Genomic DNA, 13,442 nt, shown 5'->3' on the forward strand with positions numbered 1-13,442 from the left:
GATCAGAGTTCTTAAGTCTTTCAGGGTTTGTCTTTACATTGTTTTTGTTCTTGTTCTGTGTACTTCTTTGCATCAGTTCATAGAATCTTCCCAGTATTCTCTGAAATAGACCTCTTCCAATTTTCATATGGCACAATAGAATTTTATTAGATTCCTATACCATAATTTCTTCAGTTATTCTTCAATGTGTGGATAATCCCCTAGTTTCCAGTTCTTTGCCACTACAAAAAGAGCTTCTTTAAATAGTCTTATACATATATGTCCTTTTCCTTGATTTCTGTGTTACAGACCCAATAGTGGTATTGCTGGGTCAGCAGTGCACATTATAGTGTCTTTTTGGAAATGGCTTTATAAAATAGCTGGACTGATTCATAGCTCTATCCACAGTTCATTAATGTATCTGCTTTTCCACAGTCCCTCCAGCATTTGTCATTTTCTATTTTTGTCATCTTTGCTAATTGAATGAATGTGAGGTAGAACCTCAGAATTGCTATAATTTGCATTTCACAAGTTATTGGTGGAGTATTTTTTCATATTTCTTCATATTTTTTTCATTAGATTTCTTCCTTTGAAAATTACCTATTTGTATCCTTTGAACATTTATATATTTGGAGAATGGCTCTTGATCTTGAATATGATCAGCAAATCAGCAAATCTTATGATTTTTTCCCTGTTACTTGTTTCCCTTCTTATTTTTGCTGCATTTTCCATTTTTATCATCTATGAGGCTTTCTGTGATCTTGTTTATTCATGAATTATTTCCCTATACTAAGATTGAAAGAGTAATTTCTTTCCTGCTATTGATATGCTCCTTTACATCTAGGTCATATAGCCATTTGGAGGTTATAGAGTTTTCTAATTTCTACCAGACTGCTTTCTAATTTTTCCAGCAGTTTTTGTCCCAAGAGTGAGTCCTTACTCAATAGCTGGGGTCTTTGAGTTTATTGGACACTGAGCTATGAGGTTTGTTTACTTCTTGTATGTTGTGGACCTAATCTGTTCCATTGATTGACCTCTCTAGTTTTTAACCACTTTCAAATAATTTTGATGATTAATGAGTTTAGTATTGTTTGATATCTGGTAGCCTAGTTTTTTCATACTGTTTTGCAGTCTAGAGTTTTAGCACCAACAGATGAAGGGGCTTTTGTCCTCACTGATGAGTTATTGCCCAGATGGACATTTACTAAAGCCTCTTCCAGCCATAGCAACAGTGGGAGTTATTTCAGGTATTGATATGTCAGGAATTTCTATCTCCAGTTTATACATATTCCCTTTTTGGTGGATTTTAATGGGATCCATCCAACTATTATGGGGCTACAAGAAAGTTGCCACATTCTATAAGGATTGTCTCTCCAAAGGCAACATTTTAACTGTTCCATTAAAGACGTAGCAGCAGTCCTCTTAACTCATGCCTTGTTTGGGGAGATAATTTGTGTCTGTGTCTGTGCGTGCCTTCCTTCTCTTATCTTTCTTGCAATGACCTGGATCCTCTTGCTCTTCCTTCACTAGATAACCATGATATCATCTCCCTGAAACTTTTTGAGTTGACAGTAGAGCGAACTCCAGAAGAGGAAAAACTTCATCGAGATGTATTTCTGCCCTCAGTGGACAATATGAAGCTGCCTGAGGGTAAGAAAATGAGGGAAATTGTCATGTTGGGGGAGAAGGGATTAAAATACCTGGGGATCTAAAGGTGGGAGGGCTCAGGTTCCTTCCCAACCCAGCAGCACCTTTAGGCTTTCAGCTTCTCTCCTTTCTGCAATTATTCCAAGGCTGGTTTCCCTCTAAGAAAACTGAAATACTTCTTAAGTACTGCCTAGTTCATCTTTATGGTGCCACTCTAGGCAGTAGAGAGGGGCTAGGGTGGTTATCTTTGTTCCTAGGAGTTGAAAATGGAGTACCTAGAAGAGGTGAACTTGGACCTTGGGTACTTAGGACAAGCTCAGAGATGAGAGTAATAGCTCAGTGCACTTACTGCTACTTGACTGAGTTGTCCCCTCTGGACTGTTTCTGACTGAGTTCTCTCTTGCTTGTGATTCCTTAGTGACACACCCAATGGAACCCTTAAGTGGCCTGGCCCTCTTCCTTATTGTCTTCTTCTCTCTGGTGGCTGCTGTGTTTGCTCTTGTCATCGGCATCATTGTCTACAACAAATGGCAGGACCAGAGTCGAAAGCGTTTCTACTGAGCTCTCATGGCTGCCACCACTGTGGTTGTAATCCTTAGGCACTGGGTGAGAAGCACTGGCCCCAACATGCAGCCGAGCAGGAGGACTTCTCCCATCTCAGACATCAGAGCCCTTGACTTTGTTTTGTGACTGGAGCTTCAAACCCAGGGACACTGCCTCTCATTCCCATAGGAATCTGTGGGAACATCTAACTCTGAGACAGGAACCCCATTTGTAATGGGGACTGTACTGCTGTGATGTGCCTTTCCTTGAGGTCCTACCAGCTAGGAGCCAAGAAGGGTGGGGAGAATGTACTCTTTGGGGTTTTTTGTGAAATCAAAATCACAGGCCAAAATTTTATAGCACAGGATACCTTGAAGGCCAAAGCAAAAGGGGAGTTGTATTGCAGTTTCTAAATTCCCAAAGCACTGAGATTTCTTCCTAGAAATCAGTAACTAACTCCTTGGTATTCTCAGCCATTCAATCACTGATTTTTATTATGTCTTAGAATTTTTTGCAGTAAGGTTTACCTGGAAATAAATGACTAATCCCCTGTCCCTCCCTCCTCCTCCCCATGTCCCCTTTTTCCTTCCTCTGAAGTTCTTTCCCAGCTAGAAGCAGACTGCACTGCCTCACCTGTATGGATGGCTGGAAGTCTAGAAGTCTGGAGCTGTAAGAAAGCATGGCTTTTCATTGACATTTCCCTAGGGATCAGAAAGTTGAGTGTATTCTCTCCCTTTGTTTCAGTGCAGCTTTACCCCAATCTTCCATGCCCTGTTCTGTGATTATGGGTCTTTTTTGAGTTTACCTGGTGGTCTGGCAGTGAGCCTCCCAGCCATCTACTTGTAATACCTTGAACGTTTTCACTGGGGAATGGTCATTGTGTAAATGAACTGCCTGGAATTGAGGATACTTTTTCCCTTTGAGTGTGAAAGGGCCCAGCAGCTTCTATTAGTCTCTCCTTGCTCTGGGACTTGTCAGAGCTGCTTAGTTGCATGTTTTGGGTTTGTGGTGATTCCTTGGATCTTGCCATCGATGTTCAGAAAGTATGAAGGCTTCCTCCCACAGCCTAGGCTAGGTCTCCCTTGGGAGAAACAAAAGCTGCTTAGAGGAAGGTTAGCTATTTTCAGGAAAATTGTTCTCTGTAAACCTTTCCCTGCTGTCTTACCTCCTGGGGAGTCATCTGCCTCCTTCTCATTGACATGACCAGTTTGATTAACCCAAAGTCTAATCTAAAAAGGGACTGAAGCCTTCATGCTGTTCTGTGTGTATCACAAAGAAAATTCTCAAAATGACTAACAGGTAAACGAGATGGTGCCTCAGTGCCTTTCTGCTTGTGAGTGGGTCTTGGGGGAGGTTTGAACCCAAGACTCTGAATATGTCCCATATAAAAATAATCTCAGGACAGGAAAGGGACTGGGATTCATATGCAAGTCCTGGCCCCTTTTTTGCTTGGAGTTCTTTTCTAGTGGCCCTGGTGTTAAATGAAGCCACCATCCTACAGTTTAGGAGTAGAGGCCTATTAATAAAACCTCAGGTGGGACTGAATCTCAAGTTGCATGTACTGGTCCTCTTCCTGCCTGGGAGTACTATGTTTATGCAGCTTTTTAAGCATCTTTGGTTTCAGCTCCCTCCTACCCTTGTTTCTTCAAGGTTGGGCAGGCCTACTATGAAGGGTTAGCCTTAGCTGTTAAGAAGTTACTCTTGTCCTGTATGCCTAAACTGTCATCTTGTTGGGGTTACAGATGATACTCTTGCAGTGGAAGCTGTTTGCTCACAGGTGTATTGGTTCTCTCCTGTAGCAGAAACCTTACCCTGCTCAAAGGCATTCCTTACCCCATGGGGGTTAGAGTCCAAATTGTAGCCCAGAGTTTTAATTACACATAGCCTTTAAGAAGGTAGAGTGTAACTGCACGTAACAAGCTGGGAGACCAAGTGTCCAGTTTACCATTTTTTGTTACTTTTTAGCCTGATTGGAGGTTAAAGAGGGAGACGTGTGGCAAAGCATAGAAGTGGGTTGTTTTGAATTGGAATGCTGTCTAAGGCAGGGAGATATCTGGCATAGGCCTTTGTATGTACACATGCGCACCAGGAGTGGACTTTCTGTAGGCTCAGCTTCTATTCTGGCTGAGGAATTAAGAAAGTTCGTTGGGGTGAAAGTTCAGTGGGGTAGCAATAGCAGCTCTGGTGTACCTATTCTTAGTACTCAGGCCTTTTTTCTTTCCTACAAGCAGACTTCAACTCTTCATATTCTCTCAAAAGTAAGAATTATAGGCACAAAAAATGCCAGTTGCCACTCATCTTTTCTTGGCATTTGCTACTTTATCACTTTTCTTATCATTGAACAACTTGAATTTATAATGAAACCCTCTGGCACCAGACATTTTTATTTGGGTGGAAATTTTCTCTTCATTATTCTCAAAGCTCTGTCCCACTTAAGGGAGTTTATTTCTTGGCCAGAGTAGCCAGTTAAGGACCACTTGGGCTATTTGCCCTCCATTTTTGAGTCTATGACCCATAGATAGTGACATGGGGAAATTTTTGAATTTGATTTTATTTTTAATAACCCTACAGACCTCAGGACTTCAAAACAGTGAGAGCAATAAAGGTTTGATGGTGGGAAAAATGTAGACAAGAAAGTCCCACAGGGTAGTAAATTGTCTTCATGGGGCTGGGAGAGCAGAAAAAATATCCAAGAAGTTGGTAGATTTTTGTGGTTAACTTGTGTGTGTAGTCTGAGACTGAGTAGAAGAGCCTCTGGGGGTAGTTGTTGATATCCTTTTGAGACTTGCCTCAATCTCGCCAGGTAGAGGTCTAGCTATCCGAAACTCAGGTTTGATCAACTTCATAGCTAAATAGCTCTGGAAAGAATGAGGACAGGGTCAGATTCAAATGCCCTGTAGGCTCCATCTCTCTGGAAGGCAGTCACTAAGGGATTATTTCTGTGGAGCCATTAGAGATGGAAAATAAAGACCCTATAATTTTGTTTCTCCCTCCCTGCCTCCCTATTTCCCATTACTTACAGGAGTAGAATAGACAAACATTATCACCAAGAACAACATGCCCATCATGAAAAGAGTGTATGTTAATTTCCGGCGGTAGTGGTTCCATAAGATGTAACGTATACTGAGCCAAGGTGATAGCAACCATAGGAATGATGTTTCTGGTCGTCTGTCTCCCCATTCAGGAAACACATAATAAGATGGGGTTGGGGTGAGGGAAAAAAGGAAAAAAGAAATTTCAGGTCGAAGAAACCTAGAGTAAAGAGTTTTTTTAAGCACGAAATAATTGTCTCTGTCTTTGGTGTTAACTGGCCAGGCTATTCTTTGTGATGAGAAAAAGCTCTCTTTTTCCCCCTGTAGTCCTGCCAGGAATCCCAGTGGTACTAGGTTCTTTAGGTCATTAGTTCAGGATAAAGAGGAGAGGAAAGGTATTTGGGATCTTTTGCCTTTTCTTTGTGTGACCCTTACATGGGTGTGTGAAGTGTAGGATATTGGTTGGGGTCAGAGCGGCCTCTCCCAGCTGGTCTTTCTTGGGCCTCCCTCTCTGTCAGCACCTCCAGTGTCATCTTCACTTTGCCCTGGAAACACCATAGGTAGTTTTAGGGACTTAATGAAATCAGTTACCAGGAATCTGAGATCTCCTACGACCCAGAGAGGGGGAAGGGAAAGACTTTGTCTCTTGTTGCTTGCAAACAAGATATCAGGTGCAGCCCAATAGTCCTAACATCCCAGCCAGTGTACCGAACAGGAAATTTCTCTGGCTCCTACCGACAAGCGCCATTTGCCTTTGTCCAGAACCTGACAAGGCCACCAACCAGTGATAGTTTTCTGCCTGAAGAGGGAGACATGCTTGTGGAGGACCTTAAATGGCAACTTGGGCTTGTTTTCCATCATGCTGAGGGTGCATTCTTGGGACTTCCGGGCAGGGGTTGGCATTTCACACAGATCTAACTCTAGAATTCCTGAGACCAGAGGGAAAGGCCATCAGATTAAAAAAAGTGTCTCCTTTGCCCTTAGGGTTCCAAGGCCACAACTCAGTCCCTTACCTAAAAAGTCATCAGGAAGGAACTTGTCATTGTCCCAAACTTGTATTAGAAGTCGAGGTGGGATCTTCTCCACTGTGGGGTCCAAGCTCCAGATGTATTCCTACATATAAATGGGAGATGCTTTAGTCAACCAGCAAGTATTTATTAAGCATTTGCTATGTGCCAGGCTCTGTGAAAGGTCCTAGAAATGCAAAAATGAAGCAGACTCTGTGCCTAAGAAACTTAGATTCTTTTGGGGAAGACAGCACATATATACATGTGTAAGAAAGGAAAGGAGTGTGGTTAACAGTGTCAGATATTGCAGAGATATCAAGAATAATAAAAATTGAGAAAAAGTCATTGGACTTGGCAATTTAGAAATCTTAGGTAACTTTACAGAGTGGTTTGAATGGAATAATGAAGTCAGGAGCCATATTTGCAAAGGAATGAGGAGGATGCTTTCATTTGACAATAAAAATAGATATTTCTAGGAATTTGGCTGTGAAAGGGAAGAAAGATATAGGGCAATAGCTTGAAGAGTTTGTAGGGTTAAGTAAGGTTTTGTTTTTTTAAGAGTTGGGGGAGACCTGGGTGTGTTTGTAGGAAGCAGCAGTGGAGATAGTAGATAGTGAAACCAAAGAAATGTGAGCAGAGAAATGTTATTAGGGGTGCTGTGGGATGAGATGGGGAGGGGTAAAATCAAAGGGCCATCTTGTTCATCAGAGACTAGAATTGGTGTATTGGGCACATTGGGGAGAGAAGGAGGATGTTAAGGGGGTTTGAGGTGTGGAGTGGGAAAGAAGAGGGAACTCATGGCAAATGGTGCTTATTTTATCAGTCAAGAATGAGGCAAGGTCCTCTGCTGAGAGAAGGGAGCAAGGGATGGTTTAGGCAGAAGTTGTTTCTCAGAAACTTTCCTACATTCTGTGCTCAGACCTTGTTGTCAAGGAATGACAGGGATTTGGGTGATGGAGATGTCCTGCCTGTCTGAATGTGTTGTCAGAACCCAGAAAGAATTGCAGTTTCTGCAGTTTTATTCCTTACCTTCTTGCTCAGAATGCAGACCTGTTCTGTGGGCAGGTAATTAAAAGGGAAGATGAACCTCCAGTTGAAATACCCAGACCCAGTAAGTGATCGATAGTGGATATCTGTCTTTTGCATGTCATCCTCCATGTCATGCATCCATCTATAACCAAAATGCACTATCCTAAATCTACATACACTCAACCCTTCCTCCCCTATGCACCCATTGACTCACTAAGTTGGTCCAGTGTGAAAGGGGCACCTCTCAATGTTCAGTATGGATAAAAGGGCCAAGGTGCCATCTTCAGGATTGGGAAAACCTAGATAGTATGGGAGAGACCAGGGAACTTAAGGAGAGAGGCTTCCAGCTTGGAGGGTCTAGGACATGTTTAGTCATGATTAATTCTTGGTCCTCTTCCCATCTCCTCCCCTCTCCCCATGCCCTCACCCCTTGATGTAGATGTCACTCATCCTCTCTCCAGTTATAGTGATGTCTTGCAGGTCCACATTTCTTGTTTCCCAGATGATGCAGCGCAGTTCATACCTATGATCACTGCGTAGTTAGGCTGGGCTACTGAGCCATGACCTTGGGGAGGGGCTGACTATTTCTCTCCATGGCTCAAGATTAGAGCATGCAGTGCCCATGATGGCCTGGCTTTAAGGTGGAACACTACCTTCTGAGTCTAATGGTATCAAGTCTAGTGGAGGATACCTCCAAACATCGCCAATAGTAATGAGAAATTTTGGGGGTGAAAGGGTGACATTTAAACTCAGTGTCCAAAGGTGGGATCAGGGGCAGGGAAAATAAATCTCAAATTGCTTGTGATACAGTATGTAATTGGCCATTCTGGCCAAGTGTGCGTAGAGGGAAAGGTAACTCACCTTTTGGCCGTTCGAATACTGATGTTGACTGCAGGCCCTGGAGGCCCAAGATGTAGGGGGAAGATATCCACCCACAACTGCACCTTCCCCTAGAATCAGAGACAGGATTGCTAGTTGGTATTTGCCTTATTCCTATGGCCTAACTGTGCTTTTTTAGAAGTCTTAGACCCCTTGGAATTGAGTTCCTAAAAAAATGGTACTGTCAAGAAAGGCATGTTTGAAGTCCCATCTGATTATAGGTACATGAACACAAACATGTTTGCTCATGTATGTGTGTACATGAATCAGTGTTCTCCCCATATAGTGGAACATTTACTAAATAGAAGTGTCTATCCTCCCCTGCTGGATGCCTGTATTTAATCCTTTCCTCCCCCATAAAATAGGTTGTGTACATTCAAGCTCCACCCCCAGCACATACCTGGTCAATACCTGGCTGGGTGTTTGAGTACAGAGTTCGAGTCTCCACATGCTCAGGTACCTGTCCCTGAGCTTGCAAGAGGTACAGTGCCAGGCGCTCTTTTGGAGAACCTAAGTACTTAATGGGAGGGGTATGTCGTTCTGTGAAGTGTGGAACAAAGAAATTACAATGGTTAGGCTTGACACAGTTCCATGTAGAAACCATACAAGTTATTTCCCCCAGGAGAGATGACCTTAAGGACCAAAATAAAGGGCATTGGGAACCTTTCTTTGCCCTTGCAATCTTAAGTTCCATGAATGCCCCATTTTTTCCAAGTTGTCTTTTTGACTGTGCCCATCTTGTGTGCTGGTGGATTCAGGGACTAGATAGGGTTGGGGATGAAAGTACTGTTCCTTACCAAAGTTATGTAGCTTGAAGGTCCTCCCACTGAATGTGACACAGTTCTCAGTGCTGAAATCAGGTGGGGGCAGCCCTTTCCTGTGGGCATAGCGCTCCAGAAGGTGACTTGGGGTTAGCTGATCCCTCCACCGAAAGGGCCCTGACCTGGGGAGATGAGTGTGGGACTAAGGCTGCTGGAATGTTTTAAGGGATCAGAAGTTAGAATAGGATTAGAACCTCATGGGGCTGTGTGGGAATGTGGCCCTGAAGGTTTGGATGGTAACAAGTAGAGACATCCCAATAGCTCCACCCAGCACAAGGTGTAGGGCTCCAATGAATGGGACCCAGTAGAGACTGTGCCGTGAAGTAACAGGAATCACGCCTCTGCATCTCTGTTGTCTGTAACTTGTCACCCCTCCCTTAACCTTCCCACAATGCTGGAATCAGGCTTCCCCTCTCACAGGCAATAGGACTTGGGAAGCCCACAACGAGCGCCAAAGTTGGACAGGAGCCGATTCTCCAGGTCGATGACTGTGGACCCAATCTTGTCATCAGGTAAAATTAAGTCAAAATCAAAAAGAGTGATTTCAAGGTCTTTCTCCAGAGGAATGGTGCAGTTCAGCTCAAACACCCTGAGGGTGGGAACAGAGGGTGGAGAAGACTCAGGATTATTGAATTCTAAGTCCCAGGATGGGAAAATATCTGTAGAAGTCATCTAGTGTGTATCCCCTACTTGCAGATAGGACTGCATCTCCACTATCCCAGCAAAACATGTGTCTGGGCTCCTAATAGAAATGAGTTCTCCCAGTATTCCATATCAGCATCTTGTCACTGACAGGATAGTCTGCACATCAGTTCTAAATATCCCTCATTTTGCTGTCATCAGAGAACGTCCTGGATATATGGAACATGACACCTTAATTACTATACCCTTAATCAGTGGCCTATAAAGACCCAAAATAGTAGAAGGGCGGACTGTAATCCTTAAATTCTGGGAAAGTCTGGTTTTGGCAGTACAGAAGAAATAGAACTTGATTAGCCAGTTTGGGGTTAGGGTTAGTAACAAGTACTGAGTGACTGCTATGTGTAAGATATTGTGGGAGATCAAAAGAGCAGTCTGGGTTGACCTTTGGCTGAGGGTTCCAGCCCTAAAAGGATTTAAAATACCTCAGTATTATTAGAAGAAGATTAGATCAATTGGAGGAAGAGAGGAAAGCTTACGTGCCAAAGACGGGATCCACAGTGTTGGGCTTATAATGGTGCCGACTACCCAGCACTGTCTTGCCCAGTTTCAGGATCACGTAAGGGTCACACTGGTGGTGCAGAAACATAGGCACAAGATTGGAGCTGAGCTTAACAGCACAGGTTAGGGGATCAAGGGGACATGGAAGAATAGGAGCTTGTGATATCAAGAAACAACCAGTGGGGAGGAGAGGAAAAAGACTAATTGTGAATTCAGCTCTCCAGGAGTAGAGGACTGAAGGACCTTGGGGTCATTAGGAATCATGGGATCCATAAAGGAAGGTGTGTAGTCTATTGGTGGACTGTGAGGGGAGCTCCATTAGGAGAACTAGGTCCCTGGGTGGAATGGCAGTGAAAAGGGCAGAACCCCAGGAGACTGGATGAGGTACTGGGTATTACCAAACCATTGTTGTCCTTAGGTTGCAGGTTGATGCCCCGTATTACATACACCCGAACAAGGCACTGCTGTGGGCCACTCTCTCTTTCAGGCAGATTCTGAAACTGGCGTGGAGGGCTGGGTTGTTTGGGATTCTCAGAAAGTGGATAGATCCGGAAAAGGCCCTGCTGGGGGATAGAGTATTGTGTGATAGCCTAGCGATTCCCCAGTGAAGAGATGCTGTCTGCTGCCTAAGCTTCATTGGCACCCAAGGAGCAGTGCCCTTGAACCATGCACAAGGTAATGAAGAGGCAGCTGGGAAGGTAGTGGTAGGTTGAGCCCTGGTCATTAACAAGGACATATGGTGAGAGGTAATGGTTTGAAGGGAATAATGGAGTTTCTTAGGTAGTCACCAGGCTCGGATCCTGTATATTCATTCTAACCCCTATAACCTATTATTTTCCCCTAGCTTTGTACAGAAGTGTGCAGGACTATAGTCATAGCATGTAGGATTATAGATATAGAGCCGGAAGGGACCTTAGGGGATATCTAGTCCAAATACCCCATTTATAGAGGAATCTGAAGCCCAGAGAAGTCATGACAAAGTCATAGTTAAGTGGCAAAGTTGGGGTTTTGAACTTGGGCCCTCTGACTCCATACCCATTGCCTGTCCAGGTTAGGCATGCCTCAATATCCATATGTCCCCATTCTCACCAATTATTCATCTATTCCTTCCCTCTGCCCACCCTGCTGTTTTCTTCAGAGAGGTTAAACTGTCATTTCGTGGAGAAAGATAAATCACTTTCTGGGGTCAGGGAAACTCTAAAATGGAGAAATGAAAGCATGGGGAAGGTTAAGTGGGGGTAGACACAAAGTAGACTGACGTTCAGCCTCACCTTGAATTCCCCCACGACAGGGCTGTCTTCAGTCTTCTCCCCATTGTAGAGGTTGAATGTCTGGCAGAAGTCCTGTAGGCCTTGGAAGTCTGGTATAGCTTCCAGCTCACAGTCATATACCTGGTGCAGTGGGGGTGAGGTGGGGTGGGGTGGGTTGTGTCGTGGCGGGATTAAGGGTTGGAATAAGGAATAAGATTTAGAAGGCACAATGGGAGGTGACACACCCCTCCCAGGCAGAGGAAGGGCCTGAACTCTATTCATTCTTCATTTCCCAAGGATGACATACTTGTTACTTCCCTATGCTATTCCAGCTTGTCTTTAGCCATCAGCTTTCAAGGTTGTCTTTAGGAGATTCACATAGGCTCAGGGCAAATCACTCCATGTAGGGCCCCCACTAAAGACTGAAGAATTCTCTTGTCCAGTGCATATTTGGAAGGAGACATGGGGAGACTGACCACTGATTCTAATTCTGTTTTAAAGCTTAGAGTCTTTTTACATGTTATGTGCCTGCCGGAAGGGGCAGAGGGGTCCATCAAACCCCCTGACCTCTTCAGTGGAGAAAGGTACAAAGAGAACTTGAGGGAAACTCCACCCCTCTGATGGTAAAGAGAAGCTACTAGAACCTCTAAGATTCCTCCTAGCTCTGAGAAGAAAGAAGGAGCCAAAATTCCATGAGTGAGTATTGGTGCTAAAGTTAAATAACAGAGGGGAAGGGAGTCATTTATAGGTAGAGATAAATTGTCAGAACTGACTGTGAGAGCTAACTCTGGTCTTGCACCATTATGTCTTGTTCTATTTATGATTCACTTGGAATCGCTTGGTCTATCTCTACACACACACACACATTTTAGAAAGCAAAAAGAATGTTACATTGGGAAGAATGATGGATTTTGCAGGCCCTGAATAAAAAACCTGATTCTACCACTTAAAGACCTGTGTGACCTTGGGGAAGGTCACATTCCCCTCTCCCCCATCCTTAGTTTCCTCATCAGTACAATAAAGGAGTTGGACTCAGTGACCTCTAAGGTCCCTTCCAGCTCTAAATCTTTGATCCTAGACTGTGACCCATAATCACATGAAATAATGCTGGGACAAGACTCCCTGGATGGAGTGAAGATCACCTTCAGAGCATAGTAGTCTTTCTTGTGGTTCCACTTCTTAGGGCTCTCTCCCGATGCCCAGAACATCTTGCTCCACCAGTCAACTTCATGCATATGATCTTCCTACCAGGACAAAGGAATCTAAAGCTGGAATTATTATCAGGGGCATCCCACACACCAACCCATGCCAGGATCAACCCTAGAGCACCCCTTTCCAATGAAGTAATGAACCATTCAACACTCAGCCTATTCCCACCCTCATAAGGTGGGTTCCCTGGTTAATTGGGGTTCCTAAGGGTGGGATTTCATCCATGTCACCTCACTGTGGCTAGACTTGAAGGACTTTCTGTACTTGTGATCAAAAAACTGGAGAGAGAAGGATGAAAGGAGAGAAGTGAGATAAAACACCCCTTCCCCCAACTTGCAATAATTCACATTTGTCTAGCATTTTAAGGTGTGCAAAGCACTATATATATATTCTCAGTTTCTCAACTATGAGGTGCTATTCCCATTTTATAGGAAAAAAAACTGGAGGCATGATCAGAGAGGTTAAATCACTTGCCACCTAGTGGCCACCTAGTAGGTATTTGAGGTAGAATTTGAACAAGTCTTCCTGACTCCCAACTCCAGTCCCCTGGACATCATACTACACTATCTCAAGAAGCAGGGAAGGGACTGGTGAGGCAAGGGCTTGCCTCTCTGTTCCTTTCCCTCCTCTCCCTAAGGTTTTCCTCTTCCTGCCTGGAAAGGCTTTGGCTTTTTAGCCATCATGACCCCATGGAAATTGGGGAGATGGTAGTGACAGTGAAAACTCAGTTTTCAATACTCATGAGGAAAGTGAAGCTTTGAAGGAAAATAGACTTGCCTCAACTTGTCTAAAGGATTGTCTGGGATTAGGACCCAAGAGTTTTGATTTTCTTACTTAGACCATACC

The 13,442-nt window shown here is 43.9% G+C and overlaps 2 protein-coding genes across 5 annotated transcripts in view; one reads left to right on the forward strand and one right to left on the reverse strand.

Annotated features, from left to right (window-relative positions):
* LMAN2L (lectin, mannose binding 2 like) overlaps positions 1-2,723 on the forward strand; it is a 35,557-nt gene extending 32,834 nt beyond the window's left edge. For all 3 annotated transcript variants that reach the window (XM_072633806.1, XM_072633807.1, XM_072633808.1), the window contains 2 exons: positions 1,510-1,629; positions 2,045-2,723. In XM_072633806.1, coding sequence (XP_072489907.1) covers positions 1,510-1,629; positions 2,045-2,187 — 263 coding nt within the window. In that variant the 3' untranslated portion in view covers positions 2,188-2,723. The remainder of the gene's footprint in view (positions 1-1,509; positions 1,630-2,044) is intronic.
* Positions 2,724-4,883: 2,160 nt separating this feature from the next.
* The window catches only part of FER1L5 (fer-1 like family member 5), a 62,257-nt gene continuing 53,698 nt past the window's right edge, over positions 4,884-13,442 (reverse strand). The window contains exons 38-53 of one of the 2 annotated variants that reach the window (XM_072633805.1): positions 12,827-12,874; positions 12,530-12,631; positions 11,409-11,528; positions 10,536-10,697; positions 10,116-10,207; positions 9,356-9,526; positions 8,914-9,059; positions 8,517-8,656; positions 8,099-8,187; positions 7,665-7,760; positions 7,238-7,379; positions 6,215-6,314; positions 5,937-6,130; positions 5,637-5,746; positions 5,190-5,337; positions 4,884-5,027 (exon numbers count right to left, since the gene is read on the reverse strand). In XM_072633805.1, the coding sequence (XP_072489906.1) occupies positions 4,884-5,027; positions 5,190-5,337; positions 5,637-5,746; positions 5,937-6,130; positions 6,215-6,314; positions 7,238-7,379; positions 7,665-7,760; positions 8,099-8,187; positions 8,517-8,656; positions 8,914-9,059; positions 9,356-9,526; positions 10,116-10,207; positions 10,536-10,697; positions 11,409-11,528; positions 12,530-12,631; positions 12,827-12,874 (2,004 nt within the window). Of the gene's footprint in view, positions 5,028-5,189; positions 5,338-5,636; positions 5,747-5,936; positions 6,131-6,214; positions 6,315-7,237; positions 7,380-7,664; positions 7,761-8,098; positions 8,188-8,516; positions 8,657-8,913; positions 9,060-9,355; positions 9,527-10,115; positions 10,208-10,535; positions 10,701-11,408; positions 11,529-12,529; positions 12,632-12,826; positions 12,875-13,442 lie in introns of both variants that reach the window. The other variant, XM_072633804.1, reaches the window with a different exon arrangement.

This window comes from Notamacropus eugenii, chromosome 1 (assembly GCF_028372415.1).
Source record: "Notamacropus eugenii isolate mMacEug1 chromosome 1, mMacEug1.pri_v2, whole genome shotgun sequence".
Lineage (NCBI taxonomy): Eukaryota > Metazoa > Chordata > Mammalia > Diprotodontia > Macropodidae > Notamacropus > Notamacropus eugenii.